Source organism: Biomphalaria glabrata, chromosome 2, assembly GCF_947242115.1.
Source record: "Biomphalaria glabrata chromosome 2, xgBioGlab47.1, whole genome shotgun sequence".
Taxonomy (NCBI): domain Eukaryota; kingdom Metazoa; phylum Mollusca; class Gastropoda; family Planorbidae; genus Biomphalaria; species Biomphalaria glabrata.
Genome location: NC_074712.1, coordinates 52,768,230 through 52,790,961, shown reverse-complemented (window position 1 = coordinate 52,790,961; position 22,732 = coordinate 52,768,230). Strand labels below are relative to the sequence as shown.

General features: G+C 30.6%; 1 protein-coding gene across 4 annotated transcripts; it reads right to left on the bottom strand.

The window, feature by feature from the left end:
- Positions 1-669: 669 nt before the first annotated feature.
- On the bottom strand, positions 670-22,418 carry LOC106077161 (lysosomal alpha-glucosidase-like). 4 transcript variants are annotated; one of them, XM_056021362.1, is made up of 20 exons: positions 22,313-22,418; positions 15,386-15,978; positions 15,015-15,160; positions 14,616-14,787; positions 14,255-14,357; positions 12,680-12,933; positions 11,640-11,771; positions 11,080-11,190; positions 10,766-10,879; positions 10,501-10,588; positions 9,626-9,743; positions 9,353-9,489; positions 8,575-8,726; positions 7,896-8,044; positions 7,678-7,753; positions 6,479-6,660; positions 5,695-5,783; positions 5,125-5,177; positions 4,217-4,369; positions 670-3,103 (listed from the first exon to the last, which is right to left on the bottom strand). In XM_056021362.1, the coding sequence occupies exons 2-20, from the start codon at positions 15,968-15,970 to the stop codon at positions 3,041-3,043; spliced, it is 2,877 nt and encodes a 958-aa protein (XP_055877337.1). In that variant the 5' UTR covers positions 15,971-15,978; positions 22,313-22,418; the 3' UTR covers positions 670-3,040. The 4 variants fall into 4 exon arrangements, with proteins under 4 accessions (XP_055877337.1, XP_055877338.1, XP_013093398.2 ...); XM_056021363.1 differs by lacking the exon at positions 22,313-22,418 and adding an exon at positions 21,344-21,450; XM_013237944.2 differs by lacking the exons at positions 12,680-12,933; positions 22,313-22,418 and adding exons at positions 12,184-12,437; positions 16,139-16,283.
- Between the last annotated feature and the right edge of the window lie 314 nt (positions 22,419-22,732).

Genomic DNA, 22,732 nt, shown 5'->3' with positions numbered 1-22,732 from the left:
CGAGGTCGCGCTTCACAAGTCGGTGAAAGGCGGTGTAGACGCGTCACTGGTCAGCTCATTAACACAGCCAGCCCGTAAGGTTTAGCAGACTTTTCATTTTGTAGATTTTAGGAGCGCTACGAACCCTGTTCTATTCTGCTGCTTTCCCCCCATTGTTTTTCTGGTTTATTTTGAAATCTGAGTAATTCATTTCCAATTATATCTAGTTTATTTCAGGTTTCTGATGTAAATTTCATGAGGACTGTAGGGTATGAGTAGATAAAAGGGTGTGGAACATAAGACAAGACCACATGTGATTAATGTATCTTGACAGAGGTACTTTTGAAGTGAGTAGAAGTATTTTGTCTTAAACATTTGACATTCTGTAATTTACTTTTAGTTTTAATTTTTCAACTTATTAAATAAAGACAAGTTTATTTTGTTTGAGAAGGGACGTTTCTAATCTAATCAAGATGCCTACTAGGATATGGTGGACTAGCTTTAGAACAAACCCAACACACAACACCATCCACAAAATATTTAAAGTAAAAAAAATAGAAGACATGATTCATAAATATTTATATAGGGTCTCTGTACCAAAGTCAAAATGAAATTCCAGGAGTTTTCCATGAGAAATTATAAAATTCAAGGACATAAAATTTGCGCCAAAAAATTATAACAATAGTCAAAGTTGGTGCAATTTAGGTTTAATAATTAAATTAAATTAACACAATTCCTTTCATCACTGTCCAGAGTTTAGAAAATTCAGTATTCACATGCTGGTTAAAAAAAAATATCCAGACTATCAGAGGTGAGACTGAAGGACTGGAATGCAGCAGAACTTGTGGTTCAAATGGAACTGCCATTGAGTAAATTCAGATTTGATGCTATCACAGTAATCTGCACTGATATGGCCAAGCAGAACCAAGATGCTCAAAGTGGCATATAAATCATTTAAGAAGCCTTCAAAATCTTGCAAAGGGTATTTGGGCTTTTGCCATTTTAAACTCTGGACAATAGCATTTTTCAATGAAGATTTTTCAATGAGTTTGATAACTGTTGTCAGCAGAAACTTTCTGCTTTTCATCTGGAAATTTAAAATATCCCTTACAGATTTGGCTTTACAGCCTATGTCAACTTCTAGAGGTAGAAGATTTTTTGTTTGTCAAATCTACAATAAGCAGTGCTGTAAAAGAAGAACATTCTTTGAAAACAGCTACAATGACCGAATCATGCTAAAGAAGTCTTGGGCCATGAAGGACAACAATGGGGCATCTGAGTGATATTTTTGTAGAAAAGGTTTCAAAACCTTTGTGATTCAATACTGTGTTTAATATAATAACAGAAATATATACTATTATCTTATATTATAAAATAGAGATGTTACTAAAAAAAGATGATTATGTTCTATTGGGTCAAAATAGTCATCTATAGCTAAATGAACAAAGTTTTCAGTCTTACAAGTGTACAATGAACATTTTGTAATACCTATTTGTAAGTGCAGCAAAATAATAGTTGCACATTTAAAACAATTTTCCTGTTTATTTCAGCTCCAGTTTTAAAAAGAAGAATCTGTGAGGGCATTTCATCATGCTTTGACTGCTTTAAAATTTTGTTTATATTTGTCCAAATCTAAGTTTCAGGTTTAATGACTAAACTTGGCAATTGTGGCAATACAAAAACCATTGGTAATTCCATATACAAACAAATAAGAACCAAAGCTGTAATTGCATGCAATTCTATTTTCTTGTATGATTATATTTTTTTAGAAAGACATAAAAATATTTGTATAGAAAGACATAAAAACATAGAAATTAATTCATGTACAAAATACATACCTCTGTAAGAGGTAGATTTATATACAGCATTACAAAAAACTAAATATCTAAATTGTTATTGCCAGTAAAGAAAGAACTGTAGGCTTATTCTGGAAATTATTTAAGAAATTATTCCTTAATATTAAAACCTTTAATTAATCGATTAGTATACAATCAAAATTAACAGATTTCATTAAAAAATTCAGAAAGAACAAATACTAATTTAGAAATTTCCATAATGGTTCATAACAGGTTTAGTAGTTTAGTAAGCCTCTGCCTTTAAAATGATACCTACAATTAGCTCTGAATTCTTATTTGTTTAAAAAAAAATTGAAAGACAACTGGTAAAATAAAGTAACCAATTTGCTTGACTCGTGTTGCAAACAGATATAAGTCTTAAGGCGCTTTATGAATACATTAATAAAGTAATTTTATGAATTAATGAGATAATATATAATAATCCAAAGTTATGTGTATGATAGCTATGAAATTGCAATGTTATAATAATTTATTCAGGTGATATTTGAGAAAAAAAAAAAAAAAAAGTAACAGTGGATGAAATGAAAATGTGTAGAACTTAATACAAGTATTTCAATAACTGAGGAAAAAAAATCAATCAAAGCACATGGTAAGAAATTGCTAAAAATATTTTTCCTGAAATGTACATATAAAACAAGAAAAATATTAAAAAATTCTTTAAAAAACAAACAAAGCCTATACAAAGTTTTTAAAGGTTTTTAAAAGCATTTACAAAAAAAAGGGGAGGACCTGAATTCAAACTCATGGCTTACGTCTCCTCAAGCCGACATTCTAACCACTCTGCTAGGGAGGTGCCTATGACTATAGAAGATTGTATAGTTATGTATTATTTGTTTCAAACTAATTTTAAATGGTGACCCATAAATGGGACTAATTCAGCTTATACTACCACTTCAGTCAAGTACAATTTCTTTCCCTTGATTAAGATACTAAACAAAGTAATTAATTACCAATAATTAATCAACTAATTGGTTTATTTTCTTTATTGATTCTTTTGTCAAGTAAAACAAATAATTTTGCGAAATTTCAGCTTGATATGGGTGTCAAAAAAAAAAATGTACAAACTTTTTACCAGACAGACAGAGTGAGTTGATATAAGCTTTCTAAAAATTGAGTCCTACAGAAAGTATAACAAAACTTCTTTTAAAGTAAAAAAAGAAAAAAAAACTTTTTAACACACTGGAACAGGTAATCCAAGTTGCTATCTAGTTCCATGTGAAAGTGAAAACTTGCAGCAAGTCAACATCCAGATTAAAGGCAGATAACACCTGTTTAATTATAAAATTTAATTAGATGATTTAATGTACCACACTTGACACAGACAGCAACAAAAACACACGCTTGTCATGCTTATTATTGCTTAAGCACAAAAAAAAAATTTGTGGTCATAAACAGATAATAAAAGATTTGATGAAAATTCTTAAGAGCTATTATGATGATTCATTACTGGGTGTAGCACAACACAGAAAAATAAATAGATCTGTTTCATTATTGCTGTAAACTTTCTTTATGCAAGAGATAGAAACAGAAGGTCAAGGTAATTATAAAAGAAGATTATGTCATACATATTCTTATTCACCAGTATGAAAGGAACTTCTAGAAAGATAAGGAATACCAAAGCTTATTAAAGAGCAAACATATTTGAAGTTTAGTTGACCTTTAACGCATTAACTTCTATTTCTGAATTCTAAAAAGTCATGCTTAAGTGAAGAGAGAGCTAAAAATAAAATAAGCTGTATAAAATAGGAACAATAAATGCTATTTCAAAAATGTATATTTTCAATAACTTCAGAACAGAACAAGGCTTCCATTTCAATGACTTGTCTTATACACTGCAGTATTAGTACTTGTCACAGGTAAAATAGTTAACTCATTGTTCTTAGTGAATACAGAGCCTGTGACTGGTAATAATACTGCAACAATTGATGTTTCTAAATCTACACAATTTTTTATATAAAATATATACAAAATGTTATAGATGTAACAAAAATAGCTACAAACATCCAGTTTACACAACAACAAAATCAAAGCCTATATTCTGTTCTCTTGATATCCAACTAAAAACTGCTGCTAACTGGGAATAATGGAGGGATTTGGTTACTGGAGCTGACAAAAGTCAAGGGACAGATGAGAGATGGCTAAATGGTTAAAGTACCAATTGGAGTATTAAAGAAAACACTGGGCTTCTCACACAAGAGTTTGATACATAGCCCATCCAACTTAATATCTGATTTTTTATGAAAAGTAAATCAGTTGTTGATTGTACTGGCAATATTAGATTCTTGTTAACAATTAACCAGAGAGAACTCTTCATGACCTACAGGTCTCATATTGTAGCTTACGTTTTTGAAAATATTTTCAATCAAATATTGAATGCATACCTTAGTATCTGCATTATAGCCGAATGCAACTTGATTTCCACTAACATATACATTTGAAGGTGACTTAAGCACTCCATTAATGACAAAGTTATTTGCTTTGATTCCTTGAAATGGATTGTAGCCAGACTGAATGACACGATTGACTAGTGTGTTCTGAGCATTAGAAAAATAAACATGAAATTTTGAATGAATTAGAAAATGATTACTACTGTACTTTTATTTGATTTTTGTATATTGGTATTAACAATTGCCCCAATTCAAATGACAATCATCAGGGTTATAGATCATAACTTATTCATATTTTGTTGAGTCCAAAATAAATAAAATGTAAAGTGTCATTTACAGAACAAATTTATTTAGGTTAAGTGAAATTATGCACAGCCACAAAGCTTAGGCATAGACATGTTACAATATCAAACTGCTTTTAACAAAGGAGTATAGCACCAGGTAGAAAAGAACACACAAAAAAATAATTAAATGAAGCAAGTGAAAGAATCAAGAAAAATGGCAATATGATAGAGTTCACTTGTTGAAACAGGAAAGGACTAAAACATTAAATGATGTTGTGAGACAGTTATCACTATATACAAATGTGTGTATTTTGTGTGCAATAATCTCATTCAAAAGTAGATAAAGACCCTTTTTTTTTATATTTTATATCCTTTATGTGTATATTGTGTACTTGTATCACTATTCTATATAATACCATAATCATTTTTGTCAAAGCAAATAATTTGTACACATAGTAAATCATAACAATTATAGTTTTCTTACTACAGGACATCATTTAATTTTAGTTTGTCTGTGCCTTTTCAACAGTTATATACGGACTTTAATTATATCAATTAAAAGTTGAGTTGTTTTTTTTTTGAGTATTTTATTGCTTACAAGCTAAAGAAACAACTTACATTGGAAAGTAGAGTGAAAGAAACAAGGGAATATTTATTAGACGTGATACTATCTGAAAAGAAAATTGAATTATGTTATTATTTTTAAAAAAAAATTATTTAACATTACAAATGTGATCTTCATGGTTGAGCGATTGGCTTTCTTAAAAAATTCTTAGAACTCTAATTATTACCAGGTATTTGTTGGGAAGAGCTTGAAAGGTAAGGTGCTGCCAAGCATCCATTGCCCTTACCCCACCATAGTGATGAAAGTTATATATGGTGTTCATAAACACCCATTCCCCTGCCCCTCTAAAAAGGGTTCCAGAATAACTAATGTATAAAAGATTGATAAAATGTTCTTTTTTTTTAAAATCTTAAATCCATTACAATGATCACGATGCTAAATTCAAACATATTTATATTACTAAAAATTTCATGTAGAAATACTAAAGTAAAATTAGGACTATTATTTTGAGAAAACAATTTTTCTTTTGCATTTATAAAAAGTAAAACTTTCATTGCACTGTTCTTTACTATGATTCATATTTATAAAATAAAAAGTAATGATTACATTAATTTGTTTATTACCAGAGCTTTCTCCATCATCCCAAAACAATTCACCAGAAGCTGTGTTGCTATCACTAATAGATACAAGTATTTGGAATTTTTGCTGCCGCCTTGTTGAAAATGAAAGAGATAAAATACGTAATTTTTTCATGAAAGATATCTACAAAAATTGCTGCTTATTCAGGTACCAGGAAAAGAAGACAAATGAATTTGTTCAGACAGAGTGGAGAAAGCCAGAAGAAAGAGTTGTCTAAAACAAAAGCTGGCTGGACAAGGTAAAAGAATGGACAGGTCTCTCTATTGATATCCTTCTTAGAACAGTTGTTGACCAGAAAAGATGAAGGGATTTGGTTATGCAAACTGTAACTGGGGCCCAACGGAGAAAGTCAAGGGACAAATGATGATGATCTTTCTTAAAGGGCCCAATGAAAAGAGTGGACAAGAAAAAAAGATATTGGAAATATTTGTAATAAAGAAATAGAAAAAATAATAAATTATAAATGGTCACACAATGAAACAAGAGCTTCTCATTCATTATAAAAGTCAACAATACAGGAGTAGATTGTAAAGGCTGCGTACACCAACGCCTTTGTCTGCAAAATATCTTAACTAAATTGTTGTATAATACATATAAGACACTGATTACTAGTTATAATGAGTTAAACAATATGAAAAAATTAATTTACAGGAAACCTTATGGTACAGAATGTCTTGTCCTTTTAATACTGTATCTATGTATTTGGGACATAATTTTTCATTTAATAATTCTACTAATCAATAATATCACAGTCTTACTAATACTTACGAAACATCTGTGCGTTCAGTGGAAGGCAATAAAGGTAAAATGGAGCCACCACGAACAAGCACATTTATGGTATCCAAAGGAGCATTCAGAGTTAAATACTCTCCCCTTGCTGAGATTGCAGCACCAGTAAAGAAGTCATACCACTTATCATTAGGGATGAAACCATTTACTAATCTCACACCCTAAGATTAAATGGTAAAAATATTTAATTATGTAAATTTATTTACCTATGGGAATAATAATAATAACAAGGTTACAAAGACAGTTTGTGTGGAAACACAAACTCAAAATCGGCCCCCGAAGTGGTCCACCCAGGCAGGCTTCAATATTTTCAGAAAGAACATCCAAGTGAAATTATATCAAAGACAAATGAGAGATAAGAATGGAGAAAGAAGGTTGACAGATCTTGTGTAGTGCCCCAATGGTCCAGTTAGATGTGAACCTGGCCTAACTAGTTCCCCTTTCAGACCTTGTGGTCTATAGGGCAGATGATGTAAAGTTCATCTGTTTTTTTGGTCTAAGATTAACGAGGGTGTCATGTAGCCAGCACAACTACCAACCGCCTTTACTTTCCCCAACCAATGTCAGGTACCCATTAGAGCTGGGTGGACTCAGAGGCGCCGAAAGATTTGAAAGTTGAAAATCCCAGTCTTCACCAGGATACGAACCCGGGACCCCCAGTTCGGAAGCCAAGCGCGTTACCGCTCAGCTACCGCGCCTCTCCTGGCCCAACTGAAGTCTTATAATTGATGTAATTGTTTTGAAAAGGCTCAATCTCATATTCGAATGCTCAAAAAAGAAAAATGAAAGCACTTATGCATTAAAAATTTTTTTTACGAAAATGGAGTTTACAAGATTAGTATTCGTTTTAATTTAGGTCTAACTTATAATGCATACTAATTAGCTTTTTTAAAAAACTGCTTGCATAACTGATTTAAAAAATTAGATTTTTCGCTTTCAGAAAAAAAAAAAGTTGCCATTGCATCAGAACTTTGAATGGTCTAAAATATTGTGATGTCGGATTTTCAATATCTTTTCTAGTTTACGAGATCTAAACGGGACGGACGGACAGACATTTTGCACAAAACTAATAGCGTCTTTTCCCCTTTCGGGGGCCGCTAAAAAAGGAGATTTAGATAGAAAGAAAAAAAATTATGTTGATTAAGTAATTATCTTTACACAGAAATAGATTTACTTACATCATCTAAAACTGGTATAACCATAAGTGAATCTCCCCACATAAACTGTTTATCAATAGTCTCCGTGCCAGGATAGCTAAAACATTGTTTGAAAATTTTATTAAACATTATTCAGACTGAGACAATCTAAAATGAAAATGCAAAGACATCAATTTTCTATTTTGTAGTTAGTTTATATGTAATTAAAATTATGTTAATTGAAATTCAATAACATTTACATATAAAAAAGTGGTCTAATGACTGGCAGACCATCCACATGAGCTCTAAAGAGACCAGTGTAAAGAACAGCAAGTAATCTATATCTGAGTTGGAGTGCACCTCTCATGTAAGTTTTATATGGATCTTGAAATGAACCAGGATCTTGAGCCTGAAATGAAAAAGTAATTTTGCTTTAACCAGAAATCTTAATATTTCATATATCTAAATAATAATTTGCTGGAAAAAAAAAGCAGCTAAAAAAATATTGTTTTTTTTTTTCATTAAGACACAAACTAAACAGCTCAAAATACAAAAATTGTGTCCTGCAATAATAAACATGAATTTTTACTGTCTAGATAATGATAAACTGTCTAGATAATGATAATATGTAACTTCATACATAAATAGAATGTTGTCTAAAAATGAATAGCATGTAACAAGAGTAATGTCATAATATATATAGCATGTGTCTGATGTCTTTTGAAGTGTAGCATGTAATATGTTTTAAAACATATTGCAAGTATATTTTCTGTAACTTAAACTCAGTCTTAGTAAACACATATTTAAATATAATCATTTGTTTTAATAAGCATTACATGGAATTATTAATGTTCAAGCTTATACATTCAGTAAATTAAGTACATTAAAGTGTTGTAGTTGATCTATTAGGTATCAAAAAAGTCAATTCGATCAACTTACTGGTGAAGAAATGTCAGCATGGTTCCTCATAAATGTATAAAATGCACCAAGTTGCATCCACCTAGTACAAAGCTCAGGGGTGGTCACTCCTCTAAAACCACAAATGTCTGCACCAATAAACGTAACTCCAAACAAATTAAAGTTTAAAATTCCTGAAAAAAGAAATTATAATAATATTAATCTTTAAAGGTCAAACAATGACAGTGTCAGCAAATGAATTATTTACATTAACAAATAAACATGAGTAAATGCTTTGTGATCATTTGATTGGAAGAGGATGAGTTGGAGGCAGTAAGAATGTGACATTTAAGAGAAGCAGGAAAAAAACTGTCTAGAAGAAGAAGAAGAGAAAGTTTCATTTTAATATTAAGAAGTACTGTAAATTGTATTTCTAGCTCTGAGTACTTAAGACATACTAATTCCTGGATTCTAGATAAAATGAGCTGTGAACTAAAAGTTGAAGTTATTTGTTGACTGAATTACAATGAGCATTTAATTATTATATTTTGTATTCTGGAATCATGCTGCGCTGACTAAAACATTTTTTAAAAATACATATAAATCTATCTATTTGTCTGATTTATTAAGTCTATTGAGTTGGAGCTGAATAGCAATAGGAAGTAGTTCCTGTTCTAGACAAACACATACACAAAATTTGTTTGTCTTCCAGTGACATGTATTTATATAATAACAAAAAAGGAATATAGATTGTAGTTGAATTATGAAGTTAATTTTTTTGGGGTCATTTCTTCTTTTTCAGTTATAAAATAATACTTGCCTGGAATAGAATAATAGAGGTCATCAAAATCAGAATTATTATCCCCCAGCCAATGACCAGTGTATTTTGCACTTCCTGCATAGCTGGAGCGACTTATGATTGGAGATCTCTTGTTAGGGAAAACTTTTGATAGAACACTGAAAGTAAATTTTTTTTTTTTTTTACATTTTTCTGCAAAGTAATTAAATGGTTAGTAAAGATTCTGAACACCAGGAGGAATACTCTATAAATGTGAAAGTAAAAAGTGTTATTTGATTAGAGAAAACAACATACGCTCTGGTTATATTGGCCTGCGACCAGCCATACATGTTATGTAAATTATAGTGACTTGATATATAATGTTGTGCTGAGGGACATATTGTTTTTGAAATGAGACTTCCTCCATCAATAGCTGTAGAAAAAATAATTTAAGTCACACTATAAATAAAACAAGCAAAATAGAAAAAAATCCTTTTTTTTTTTTAAAAAAAAAAGACGATTCCTCCTTTATACAGCAGACCAACATTTGTATTATTTGGCTCTTAGAAACTAATGAATAATTGATTTAAAAAATGAAACATTTTATAATCTGCCCCTTCCCCCAAATTCTGGATAAGCAAAGCAAATGTATAAATAGTTTATAAAATTATAATGATAAGCCTATAGATCTAGACTTAGAAGACAGTGCACAAAATGTTCTTGAATGTCTATTTGCGATTTCACTCGAAATAACTGATTTAAACAAAAAAAGGAAAATTTTCACACAGTCCCAATTCCCCCTCCCTATGAAAAACAACCCTGGTTAAGCAAATGTATAAATCTACTCAGAGTATATAAAATTTTATTGAAAGGTCTATAGATCTGGACTTAGAAAATGTTCCTGAATGTCTATTAATTTATTTAACTCTTTAATGAATAGGGCATACAAGCCTTAAAGATAAAAATTGCCCAAACCTCTAGACAAATTTAAACTATTTTTTTTTACTATACTTTGAAAAACTATAACGGTTAAACTAGAGTTTTCAAAGGTCCAGGTTCCACCCTTTTGATGTTTTTTTACCCAAAAATTTGCAAGCTGAATAGAGGAATTAAAAAAAATATACCAAGAACTAAAAAGAGGTACAAAGACTAAATAAAATTTAAAAAGAAAAAAAAGGTTAAACACTTACTAGCTGGTACAAATGGGGGATTGTCTAAAGTAGATGATGTGCAACCTGTGACAGAGCCATCAACAAAACTTGAAGGCTCATTCATATCCTAGTTGAAAGAAAAGTTTTTTGTGAAAAAAACAAACTTTTTAAATTATGTGTGTTTGTGTATAAAAAGTTTTTTTTTTTTTTTCTATAATGGTGTCATATTTATTGTTAAGTGACCTGATAAATGACAACTCTGAATAAGTGGAAAAAATTTTAAATGAGAAATTTTGTCCCTTACAATCCAAAGTCCATCATAGTCAAGAACTCCATGAAAGTCATTTGCCTGTTTAAACCAATACTGCAGTGCATTAGGATGGAAAAAATCTGGAAAAGCTGTCTTTCCTGGCCAAACCTTGAAAATTAAACAATGAAATTTGAGCTACCGGTACTTTTTAAAAATGCTGTATTCATTTTAATCCATAGAACATTCATAAGTTATTTTAAAGACTTTTTAAAAAGAAATTTAAAAGGGAAAAAAATCCTCTACCACCAGTAATTAATTGGTTGTATAAATAAGTAATCAGTCATTTTATTTTATGTAATATGATATACCGAGCCAATAAGAATGTCTCCAGAGGCATTTTTCACAAAAACATCCAACTGCTTGCCATCATCAAAAGGGGGATAACTACCAGGTGGCTGATCACTTGATATTGCTGGATCCTTAACATTTTTTAGTTTGAAACATTAGTATCATCTTAATAAAATATAAAAATGAAATATTCGTTTAAAAATACAAGTCTAGCAAAGTTAAATAAAAAATTTCAAATAATATTCTATCTATATTTTTCTTGTAAACCAGATAATACCAAATAACTAACAAACTTCAAAGGTAACTGATTAGAAATGAAGTGATGAATGTGACAAATACACACAGACTATGGTATATTTGGTGGTTAAAAGGCGCCAATTTAAAAGGAAAATACCTCAAAACATTGTTAAATCCATTTAACTATGGCCACCCTTAACCTTGCAACTAACCAATATCAAACTGAATTAATGTGTTCATTGCTCTGCAATAATATTTATTAGATTTTAGAAGAAAAAAAGTAAAGCTGCTCCTTTCTTCTTCTAAAAAAATCCTTTCGTAAGCTTTACTGCTTTTCACTTACAGCCATTAAGATATATCTTTGTTGGTTATTATGAAGATCTTTAACAATGTCTGGTAGTCCAGCAAACTTATTCTTGTCATAAGTCCAATCCTTTCTGGCATCCATATAGTCAATATCTGTCCACTGAATGTCCTAAAAGTATGATATGTTTAATTAGAAGATAGTTTTAGGATTCCAAAATGTTTTAAATACTTTCAGCAATTGTTATCAAGTTTTCTTTTACTATGACTCATATCAAATTAGACAAAAAAAGTTTAACATTATCTTCAAGCCAAACTATAATAAATTCTTTTAAATATTTAAAGATTAAAGCAAATTTCCACACTACTTAAGTTTTAATATTTATGGTACTTTAATAAAATATTTACATACTATTCAACAACCAAAAAAACCCCCCAAAAACAACTACACAGCTTTAGTACAACCATAAAATTCACCAATAACCAAATTAGATGTACCATTTACTTAGTAAATGAAATTGTTCTAATTAGAAATGGTAAATGTTTAAATAGTATATCACTAAAAAGGTTGACATAGTGCATACATAAGGCATTTGAGTGTCACGATTCCTTTGTATGATATCTCGTAGAACAGTGGAGTTACTTATCCCATATTTACAAATATGAAATCCCAGTGACCAGAATGGTGGGAAATATGTCCGGCCAACAATTTCACTGTATTGTGAAATAACTGAAAGAGGCTTGGGTCCCAAGGTTATAAAAAAGTCAAGCACACCACCAAGCATTCGATAGGTCACTGCACCATTCTGGCTTGGGCCAAAGGGTTGAAGAGCTATTTCTGTTATAGAAATAAAAGAGAAAATTGAAAGCGAATAAAGTTTTGCGTGTTGTAGTAAATAATTGGGGAAATTCAACAACAAAAAGTGATGGTTGTTGTTGTTCTTTATTTTATTTTCCTTAACATGTACATTGTTGCTTATTTTCTTTTTTTTATGTTTTGTTGAAAAGTTCACCTGGTTTAATTTTATTATAATTACCACTTCTGTTCCATTCAAATAAAAAATATACAAATAAACTCACATATGGCAAAGATGCATTCCTGTTCCTCTCTATCACCTCTCTGAGCTCACTATCTGACGTGTAGCCCCACTTACACAAGTGAAAGCCAAGGGACCAAAATGGAGGGAAGTAAGTCTGACCTACTATTTCTGCAAACTGAGTAGCTATGTTAATTGGTTGAGGTCCCAACACTATGAAGAAGTCTAATATTCCCCCAAGGAAGCGATATGTTAGTGCCCCAGCACTATTTGAACCAAAAGGTTGAAGTGCTACCTCTGAAAAATGAACAGTTTCTTACTGATTTTATGAAAATTGCATTGAACAGGTCAGCATAAAAAGTAAAAAAAAATTTTTTTTATAAAATTGATTCAAGTAAAACAAAAACATTCAAATATTTACAAAGAAAAAAAAAAATTGAATATTTAAATCTATACAGGTAGTTGATTTTTTTAAACAGAGTAAAGTAGACAAGCATAACAATTTTTGTTTTTAAATTGTGAGAATGAGATTGAATGATTTTAAGTAAGTTGAACTTTATTTTGACAATATTTACTTTTATCACTATCAGATAACTTATGGAAACTATTTCCCCAGCCCAAAGCCATGAACACCATGAGGTATTGAAAAAGTGTGTCTCTTCATCTTTCCTTAGCTTTAATATCAGCTTGCTGGAAAGTCAGACAACTTTGAGTCAATGTCCTCTTAATTATTCTTATCTATGACGCATACATATTACAAATATAAAGGCAGCATTAGCTAGGGACCAAATTTTTAAAGAGAAAAAATGGTGAATTAAATATAACGAAGTAAGGTACTGAACTGGCCAGGGCATGAACCAGTGACCCTCTGATATGAAAATTCCTCCTACCAGCCAACTCACAGTGTCAAGTGAACTAACATTAGACATCCAGATCTAAAAAAAAGGCCTTTCTGATCTGTAGAATTCACAAGCAAGCACTTGCCCCCCAGACGTCTATTAGCTTACTTCTTTCCTCTTATTCTTTGTAGTGGCCACAAGAAAGGCATCTTTGTCAATGAATAATTATATTTAGATTTTTTATATTTTGAATGATATTTCCTTTTATATATTGGTGTAATAAGTTTTCAATATTTATTCTGCAGAATGGCAGAGTCAGAATAAAATGTATTCATATTAAAATCTAAATGTTGTCATTCCAATATGTTGTTATTCTAATGCACATATGACACAACCAGTTGCCAGTCATGGTCACATATCTAAGCCTACATCATTATAAGCTTCTTGATTAATAACTCACTTAGATTAATAATCTTCTCAATAATAATCCTAAAACATTCTCTAGCTTATTGCTTCTTCTTCACCATTAGCTGCCCCAAAGGAAGATTGAGGGCTAAAATTACTTTTGCTTTATCATGTACATTTTGAATGATAGGAAGCACATACAGCGTATCATAATAAAAATTAATGAAACAATAACTATGAAATTACAAAATGATATAGAGGAAGAAGAATGCATTCATATCTTTTATATCAATAATTTGTAAAAACTAATTCATTCTATAAAAGTTTAACATAATGTATTGCCAAAAAGACAACTATCAAGTTACTCTGCTAACCTCCAGCATTACTGTTTAGCAAAAAGACTCCATGGGCATCACCTCCACCAGTAGATTCTAAATTTAAGAAAAATGGATGAGTTCCATATCCATTGTTATTCACCTGCAACATTCAAACAAGTAAAATTAGAGTTCTACAACGTTTAATTTAAAAAATACTTGCCCAAGCAAATTATTTAGATTTGTTTATATAAAAAAAAAATATTTGACAAAAATGACAAGAATAGGTCAGATGACATTGCTAAGATTTAAAGAATAGAACAAGTTTGACATTGCCTTGTTTTAATTTTCCCAATAAAAACACAGGTAGAATAAAAAGTGATAAAAGCAATGAAAACAAAATAAGTTTGCTGTAGCTCACCTTAGGTACATCATCCCTGTTCCAAAAAACAAGTCTCTTCCATGTGTTTACATCCTGTAGGAATGAGCTGCGATGTTCTCCAAGACCATAGAGAAATTTTGTGGCCAACTTTGTAGCAATCTGTAGGTACTGGTCAGAGAAGATTAAAGGTGCCGTATTGGTTGTGTCAAATCTTAAATGAAAAAGAAAATATCCATGTTGTAAATTAAAAATAATAATAAAAAAAAAACAACATTTATATTATTTTATTAAGATTATAGAGTTTTGCTTTCATATAAACTCAGATGAGGCCCCCATACAATATGTGTTCTTTCTTTTTAGAGCAAAAATAAATGTATTCAGTAAATTCTTAGTAGCATTAGTATAAAGTAATCTATAAAATATTATCTAATGACTTACATTGTAGCACCTGTAGATACTCTTGTAATAATTATGTTGAAAGGCTCTTTTAGAATAGTGACATTGTACAGAGGGTTAAGAACACTGCTAGAGCCAGTTGGCACATCTAAAGGAACTTCATATCTTGAATAACTAGGGTCATAGAACTAAAAAAAAAAATATATATATATATATATACATAAAATACAAAAGCATGAAATTAAAATTTTGTAGTCTAAATTTCTTAGCTTCTTTTTCTAAAATGCTATTACTAGTAAAGCTTTATAGAAAAAAAAAAAGGAATAAACGTATAATGGTTTTAATTATAAAAGATTTGTTGCTAATTTAAAAAAAACAACAACAACGAATAACTATAAGATAAAAAAGCCTACCTTAACTCTGAGTCTATAATCATTTTGAAAGTCTACTCTTAGCTTTATTGTTTTAACATCTGGAGAAAAAAAGGTACTAGTTGTTCGTACTAGAGTGGCATCAATGCCATTTGTTGTTACAGTAACTTCTGTAGCATTATAACCATTGTAATTGGCAGGGAAGAAGCAATAAGGGGCAGTGTTTGGTACACTTGAAGCTTTCCAGCAGCATCCTCTACTCAAACAAGCCTGTTCTGTTGCCCCTTGTTTCTCTGGCCAGCAGTCAAACCTGTTGTTCTCATCAACACTGCACTGGTCAGCAGAAGCATTTTGTAATTTATGTTTGATGAATGATGAATAGATTACCAAACCAACACAGCCAAGTGCACAAAGAACTAGAGCCCAGCCGATGAATTTGGTAAATTTATTCAAAGCTTTTATGCACTTTGACGGACGGGGTTGATGCCTCTCTAAGTTTATTTGATACACTCCACTATTTAATTTGTCATACTTTATTTTTGACTGTGCCTTTATATTTTCTGTTTTAAATGGCTTCCAAATCAGATTTCCTGATGGCTTATATCCATCTGACTTGAATATGGTCATTTTTCTACCTGGAATAAACATTAATATTCAGTAAGTCAAGCAAAAAAAAAAAAAAAAAAGTAAATTGCATTTAAAAACCTAACATGTTTACATGTGTATGTATTGTATGTGATGAGCAAAAAAAAACAACAATTAAATACATAATAGCAAAAAAAGAAGCCAACTTACAAATAAATCTAATGTGGCCTGATCTTAAGCAATGTCAAAATGCTTGTGATTAATAGATTACAGTACATTTTATCATGCTGGGTTGATAAAAATGTAATATAAAATAGTCCAAAGTTTAAAGGTGACATGACAAAATCAATTAAGATCTTTTGTGTGCATGTGTGTGTGTATAATTATTTATTCTCAATCAGACCTGGGCCACATACAAAAAAGTTAAACTTAGTTATCTTACTTTCCAAGAGTTACTACTTCAATTAATAAGAAGAAAAATAAAAAATTTGGCTAATTTTATTTCTCTAAACGGAAACAAAATTAGAATGAAAGGGTTAACACAAAATTTTCTATTGTTGTAGACCACGAGGTATTTTAACAATGAAATAAGTTTTTAACATTTACACAAATTTGTCTTCACTAGGGAGACTTGCAAATTAAATTTTATGTTTAAACTAGTTCATAATGATAATAATAACAATAATAACCTAAATCTTTATTATCCTTGTAATTTGTCTTACAATTGTGCATCACACATTTATATAACAAAACATTATAACTACACCAAACAAAATATACCACAGTCTCACTAAAATATTAAATATATGTAAAATTTATATCAGAAAGTTGGCTTTTATTCAATGATTTAATAGCCTAGGAAAAATAGTTTAACAGTTGTTTTTTTTCGGTCAGCCTGGACTACTTTTTATTGTCAGTAGTTTGAATGATTTAAATGTTTTCTTATACCCAGTTTTTGCACAAAAAAAAACTAAGTACTGGTAACACTTCAGAGAAGAAGGCTCTGCTTTGTCTCACAACAACCCATGAATAAAAAAATTGTGACTGAAAGGATCTATTTTTTAGTTTAAAATTTTTATAGCTTTCTTAAGAATGGTTTGCTAGAATAGATGTCCAAGTAGGGTTTATTATTGATGATGTTACTAGCAGCATTTAGGATTTTACTACGTTTATTTTTACTACTGCCGGTAGTACCAGTATTCAGATTGCCAAACCATGCAAAACTGTACTTGTATGTGAGATTTTTATATAACATCTCTAAATCTAGATCTAGTCTATTTCTATAGTGGATATCTAGTCATAGATATAGATTTATAAAGAAGATCTAGATCTATATTTGACTACATTAAAGATAGCATAGACCTAAGTGTCATGGTCCCATGACATTTTAGCACTGGATTTTCGAGAAACCATTTTTCCCTCTTCCAGCTTCTCAGTGAGACATATTAATATATATATATATATATATATATATATATATATATATATATATATATATATATATATATATATATATATATATATATATATATATATATATATATAAATATATGTCTCTGACTTTGTAATAGTACTATTATATTTATTATTAGATCTATAATATAGCTATATTCTCTAGAGAGGACGATCATAGTCCTTGCAAGGGAATTGAGATGTTACAGAAAGTTCCTAGATATATAGATTTAGGTATCACTAAGTCTTAGATTAGATCTACAAAGACTGCATCAAAAATGAATACATATATAATATATATATAAATCTATAGATTAAAAACAAGATAAACAAAGAAATTGGAACCAAAGACGCCAATGATGACAGTTAACTACTGTAAAAAAACACATGATTTAACTCTATGCCTCTATATTAGATGCTATGGCCATATCACAATGTTCTCAGCCTCTAGGCTGCAAAGATCTTCCATCAGTGTGGAAAAAATGAGTCCTGAGTCATTATATAATATAGACATCACAGGATTCAGGGGAAGGGAGGTAGAGATGATTCTCCACTCATTGCTTCTCTCCATCACCAACCCCTAAGGTTGACTAGTGAGTTTTTTAAATTGATGATTATGCAATTTATGTAAATATTTAGTTACTAATATAAATACTTTAGATTAAAAAGTATTATAAAATATTTTTACTATGTATATTTACTATGTATTTTATAACAGCAATAATCTCTATTATCAACACCCCTTTTTTATATTATTAATGGGTAACCCCTTTAGGAAGATCTGTTGTGTGAGTGTATAGGTGTGTTACCTCCTTCAAGTATTTTTAGAGGTAATTAATTTTCCGCCTTGTCAAAAAGTGCCTAATTATCCGGTGCCTAAATTTCCAGACACCATATATAGAATAGATCTCTAGAGATTCTAGATATAGATTCTAAGTGAAGGTGAAGATCTTTTTTACTGTTTTGTTTGTAATCTACAAGTAACAATACTAAGTATGTGTATAGTAATACTATATACACTATACTATAAATATAGTATCTAGATCTATAGTCTATAGAAACTATACTAGTTACTAGTACAGTATGAGTATAGAAGACTATCTTATCTTATATTTAATATTTATATATAGAGTAGTTTATTTAATCCGGACATTACATGAATTCGAACACTCACTGTTTTCAAGGTCATTATATATATTTATTTTGATGTTTAATATGAAACTATATATAATAGAGCGCTGTATAATGTGCTTGTCCATTTTCCATTGATTCCAACCCAATTTCCTTCAATTTAGATATCTTTTATGTAAGAAAAAAGAATTTCAAATTTGTAAGTCAGGTTGTTGTTTTGTCCTATGTTACCAGGATGACTTTACCTCTTCCTGGGGTTAAGACTATATTTTTTGATTGGCAAAGTTTATGCTAATGAGCCCGGCAATATTTATTCTGTTTTTGGAGCTGATTTATTTGATTCATAAGCCAAGTTGTATAATTCCATAAAAAAAAAATAAATAGGGTGTTTGAATTAAATTACGATTTTCTTAACAAAATTTATTTCAAACAGCCAGTTTTGGACATCAATGTTAATGATCTTATATTACATTTGTTTTTTGTTGTTGTTTTTTTTATAGAGAATAAATGGGCAAATGTTTGGAGTAAGCTTGGTACATTGAATGAAGTTAAATGCCTAGATCTAGACCTACTAGATAGATCTAGATTTATATAGAGAGAATATAGAGGATTCAGCTATTTAGGCAAGAATGGCTATCCTAACCTGTACTAAACTACAAAAGATCATCTGCATTAGAAATTTATTAAATTAATAAACAAAAAACACAAACATTCAAACACACATCTAATCATGCAAACATAAAATAAGTCTAAAAGTCTGTGTAGAAGTCAGTATCTCAGTGACCTAATTTTGGTAGAATAAGTGTGTTCGTATAAATTTTTATTTTTTGTGTTCATATTTATGCATAATTTGAAAACATCTTAATGATTTTATGTGAGGGGCTATGCGGCGGCATGCCTGCGGGGATATTAAAATTTAGATAATGTTAATATAGAATTAAAATCTGAGTTTATTGATGCCTTAATATAGAGACTGTCTGAAATAAATTATGGTGTCCGGAATCAAATAATGTGGGTCAAATTTGTCTGAATTAAATGAAAACACATGGCCTCTTTTTTTCACCTTAAATATAATTATAACAAATATTATTTAGGTTAGACCGTTAGGGATACAATTATAAGTATTCATCCTTATTCTCCTTAAACTAAAGATTTTGATAATTTGATAATTCTATGTTGAACCATTGTCAAATAATGCGCTGTCAAAGTCAAACTTTGAAATTTTGGCCTATAAAGGTGTCCGAATAACATTTATAAACTACTCTAGACCTATAAATTAGTATAAATAGTATATTACAATATTACAGATGTTACTTCAAAAAAGAAGATTATAGATAACCATAATTTTATTAATTTACATTACATATTTACAATTACATCCTTAACTTAAAGTTACTTCAACACTAGACTCTATAATAATAATATAATATTAATAATAATGATAGGATTTAATAATCTTAAATCTATCAATCTAGATTCTATCTAGTCTAGATCTATCTAGACTTAAGACTAGATTGACTAGATTCTATCTAGCCTAGTATAAGATAATAATCATCGACTTTAAGTATTTAAAGTGACTATTACTACTAGTTATTAGTATACTGATTAGTATAATTATACTATAATCTAAGTATATATACTAGGTAATTTCCGCTTTTAGCTGGCGTATTTACGTCTCTAAGCAGCACCTGGCAACCACTGGCCAGATTTTTGCGATGCCTCAGAGTTGAAAAATTATTTTCAGGGGGAGATAACCTAGTTGATTTTTAATATCGCCAGCTGAAACCATACTCGAAGAGAGAGGAAATAAAAACATATAGAAATAATAGAATTAATAGCGCTGTAGAGCCGACTCACAGACCTATATAAATATCGCCAGCTTATAGCGGATTGCAAGAGAGAGAAAATAAAACAAATAGAAATAATAGGAATATTTACTATTGTAGTAGAAGTAGTACTTTAAAAAATTTAGGCCTATATTGCCCTATATATGATGGGATTATTATATAGATCTATGAAGTTATATTTTAAATGATTTGATGAAGATTTAAGGTGCTGACAGCTTGTAACATTTTTCAATAAAGCTGAAATGAATGTTGAATTTAAATAGATCTAAATCTAAGCCTAAATCTAGTGGACTAGTCTAGTGTAATGTTGTGTGTTATGAGACTTGTTGCATTGTATCTAGAATGTGCTTGAGGATACATGCAATAAACAACTGATGTCCTTATAGAAAAGAATTTCATATATAAATATTTATTCATTTAAAAGAAATATCCCAGGTAAAATGACTGTCTTCTCTAATCTAGCCTCAAGAGTCAAGGAATGTGGCTAGGTAACCAAGGTCACTGAAACCGTGAAGGCGCCGCTGAAACTGACTGACTGGCTCAAGAAATTGTTGAAACTTTGGGAGCGGGCTGGGAGGGTCAGGGGGTGGGGTGAAAATGCGGTAGCGGGCAGGGAGGTGTCAGGGGAGGGGTGAAACTGCGGCATGGTGCTGGTAGGGGAGGGGTGGGTGTGTATAGCTGGATCCTTTGATCGGGAAACAACAGATTGACCAGAGAATGATGAAGTCCAGGTCTTGCTGTAATAGGGCGTGTCGAAGGTGCCGAATAGGGCCAGATGCATTGCGCAATCCTGTCACTGTAGGCCAATGAAAGTAACTATCAGTGCTTGCTTACAGGGAACTTCTACTGTCAAAAACAGTCTTTAGATCTCTATCGGCATTTTCTCTTGTGACCAATCCATCTCCACTTCCTCTCTAAGATCTACACCTCTATATTTTTCTGCCCACTCATCTCCCACAGTTTGGTGTTTTCTACTTTGTCGTACCAGTGTATTTTTAGGATATTTCTCAGGCATCAGTTGATGAAGGTCTGTACTATTTTTGTTGTCGCTTCAGTTGTTCTCCATGTTTCCGAACCATTCAATAGGACAGCCTTGACAATAGAGTTAAAGATTCTTAGTTTAGTCTTGTTTGAGATGTGAGGATATTTACAGTCAGGTTGGTTTTAGCTGTGTAAATCAGTAAATGTCTGACGCGCTAGATTTATACGACGTTTAATGTCTTCAGGGTTAGGGTTAGGGTTAGTAATTTTTTTTGTTAGATTTACCTGAATTTGACAAATTTATCATTCTGTTCTGCCTTCCCTTCCACAAGCACATCTTAAAGGTTATACTGCCACAGGGAAACACTAGTTTCCGGTAACCAAAAAAAGTCGACCTATTCCGGAAAATCAAAGTACCTAGGTTAAGGTAGTTGGGGATAAGGCCATTATATTTATCGTCATCACACCCGATCCGACTCTGTATCTATCATCGGAATCTTTTGCTTTATCGTTTAAAAGGGGGGGGGGAGCTGAAATGGTAAAATTCAATACTCTACCATCAAACTTGACTTTGCATTTACTACTGACTTATGAGTGGCTGAATTTTACATTAGAGAGAGGTAGCGACATAATATATATTTAAAAAAAAAATAATATGAACAATTAATTCTAAAGGGTTTGTGGTGGATGTGAAGCATTAAGCGGGAAATCATCTCTACCTCCCCTCCACAGAATCCTTTGATGTGCAGGCCTAAATTATATAATGTGATTTTCCCCCGCATTCTATACTAGAATCTAACTCAGTTACTCAGTGACACTCAGTCAGACTAGTCAGAGTCAGAGTATATATATATATGCATTTCATGTGTCAGTCTATAGATCTACTTATGGAATAAGAAATTAGTTTCAGAAATGTGTCTCTATCTATAATATATCTAGTCTAATACTAAATAGATCTATTTTACATTCTAACCATAAGATCTAGATCTACATCTAGATCTAGATCTAAGTCTGAGATCTAGTGCTCTATAATAGATTCCTAGTCTAGACTAATTCTAGTTTTTAATATTTATCTTTTTTTTTTACTTTCACAGACCTATATATATATTAGAAATACTGTGTACCACAGACCTATATATGGTATTAGTTTAAAAAGTTATTAAAAGTCAATATAGATCTAGATAAGGGAGATCAACATGGTGGCCGGTCTAGGTATCTGGGCATCTAAACTATTACCATATATTATATATATATATATATATATATATATATATATATATATATATATATATATGGACAAAAAATGTGGAAAAAAATGAAACAAGGCATTGTTTTGTAAAGTAGTTAATTTTTTTTTCAACCCTACATATGTAACATATATCTAATTTAATGT

Bases quoted from the DNA above. Each gene is read 5' to 3' on its own strand.
- LOC106077161 (XM_056021362.1), bottom strand. From the start codon at position 15,970: ATGACCATATTCAAGTCAGATGGATATAAGCCATCAGGAAATCTGATT. The intron at 7,754-7,895 runs GTAAATGTTATT...ACAATGTTTTAG, and splicing joins ATTAGACCACTTTTTTATAT to CTATCCTGGCACGGAGACTA. The intron at 6,661-7,677 runs GTAAGTAAATCT...ATTTAATCTTAG, and splicing joins TTATACCAGTTTTAGATGAT to GGTGTGAGATTAGTAAATGG.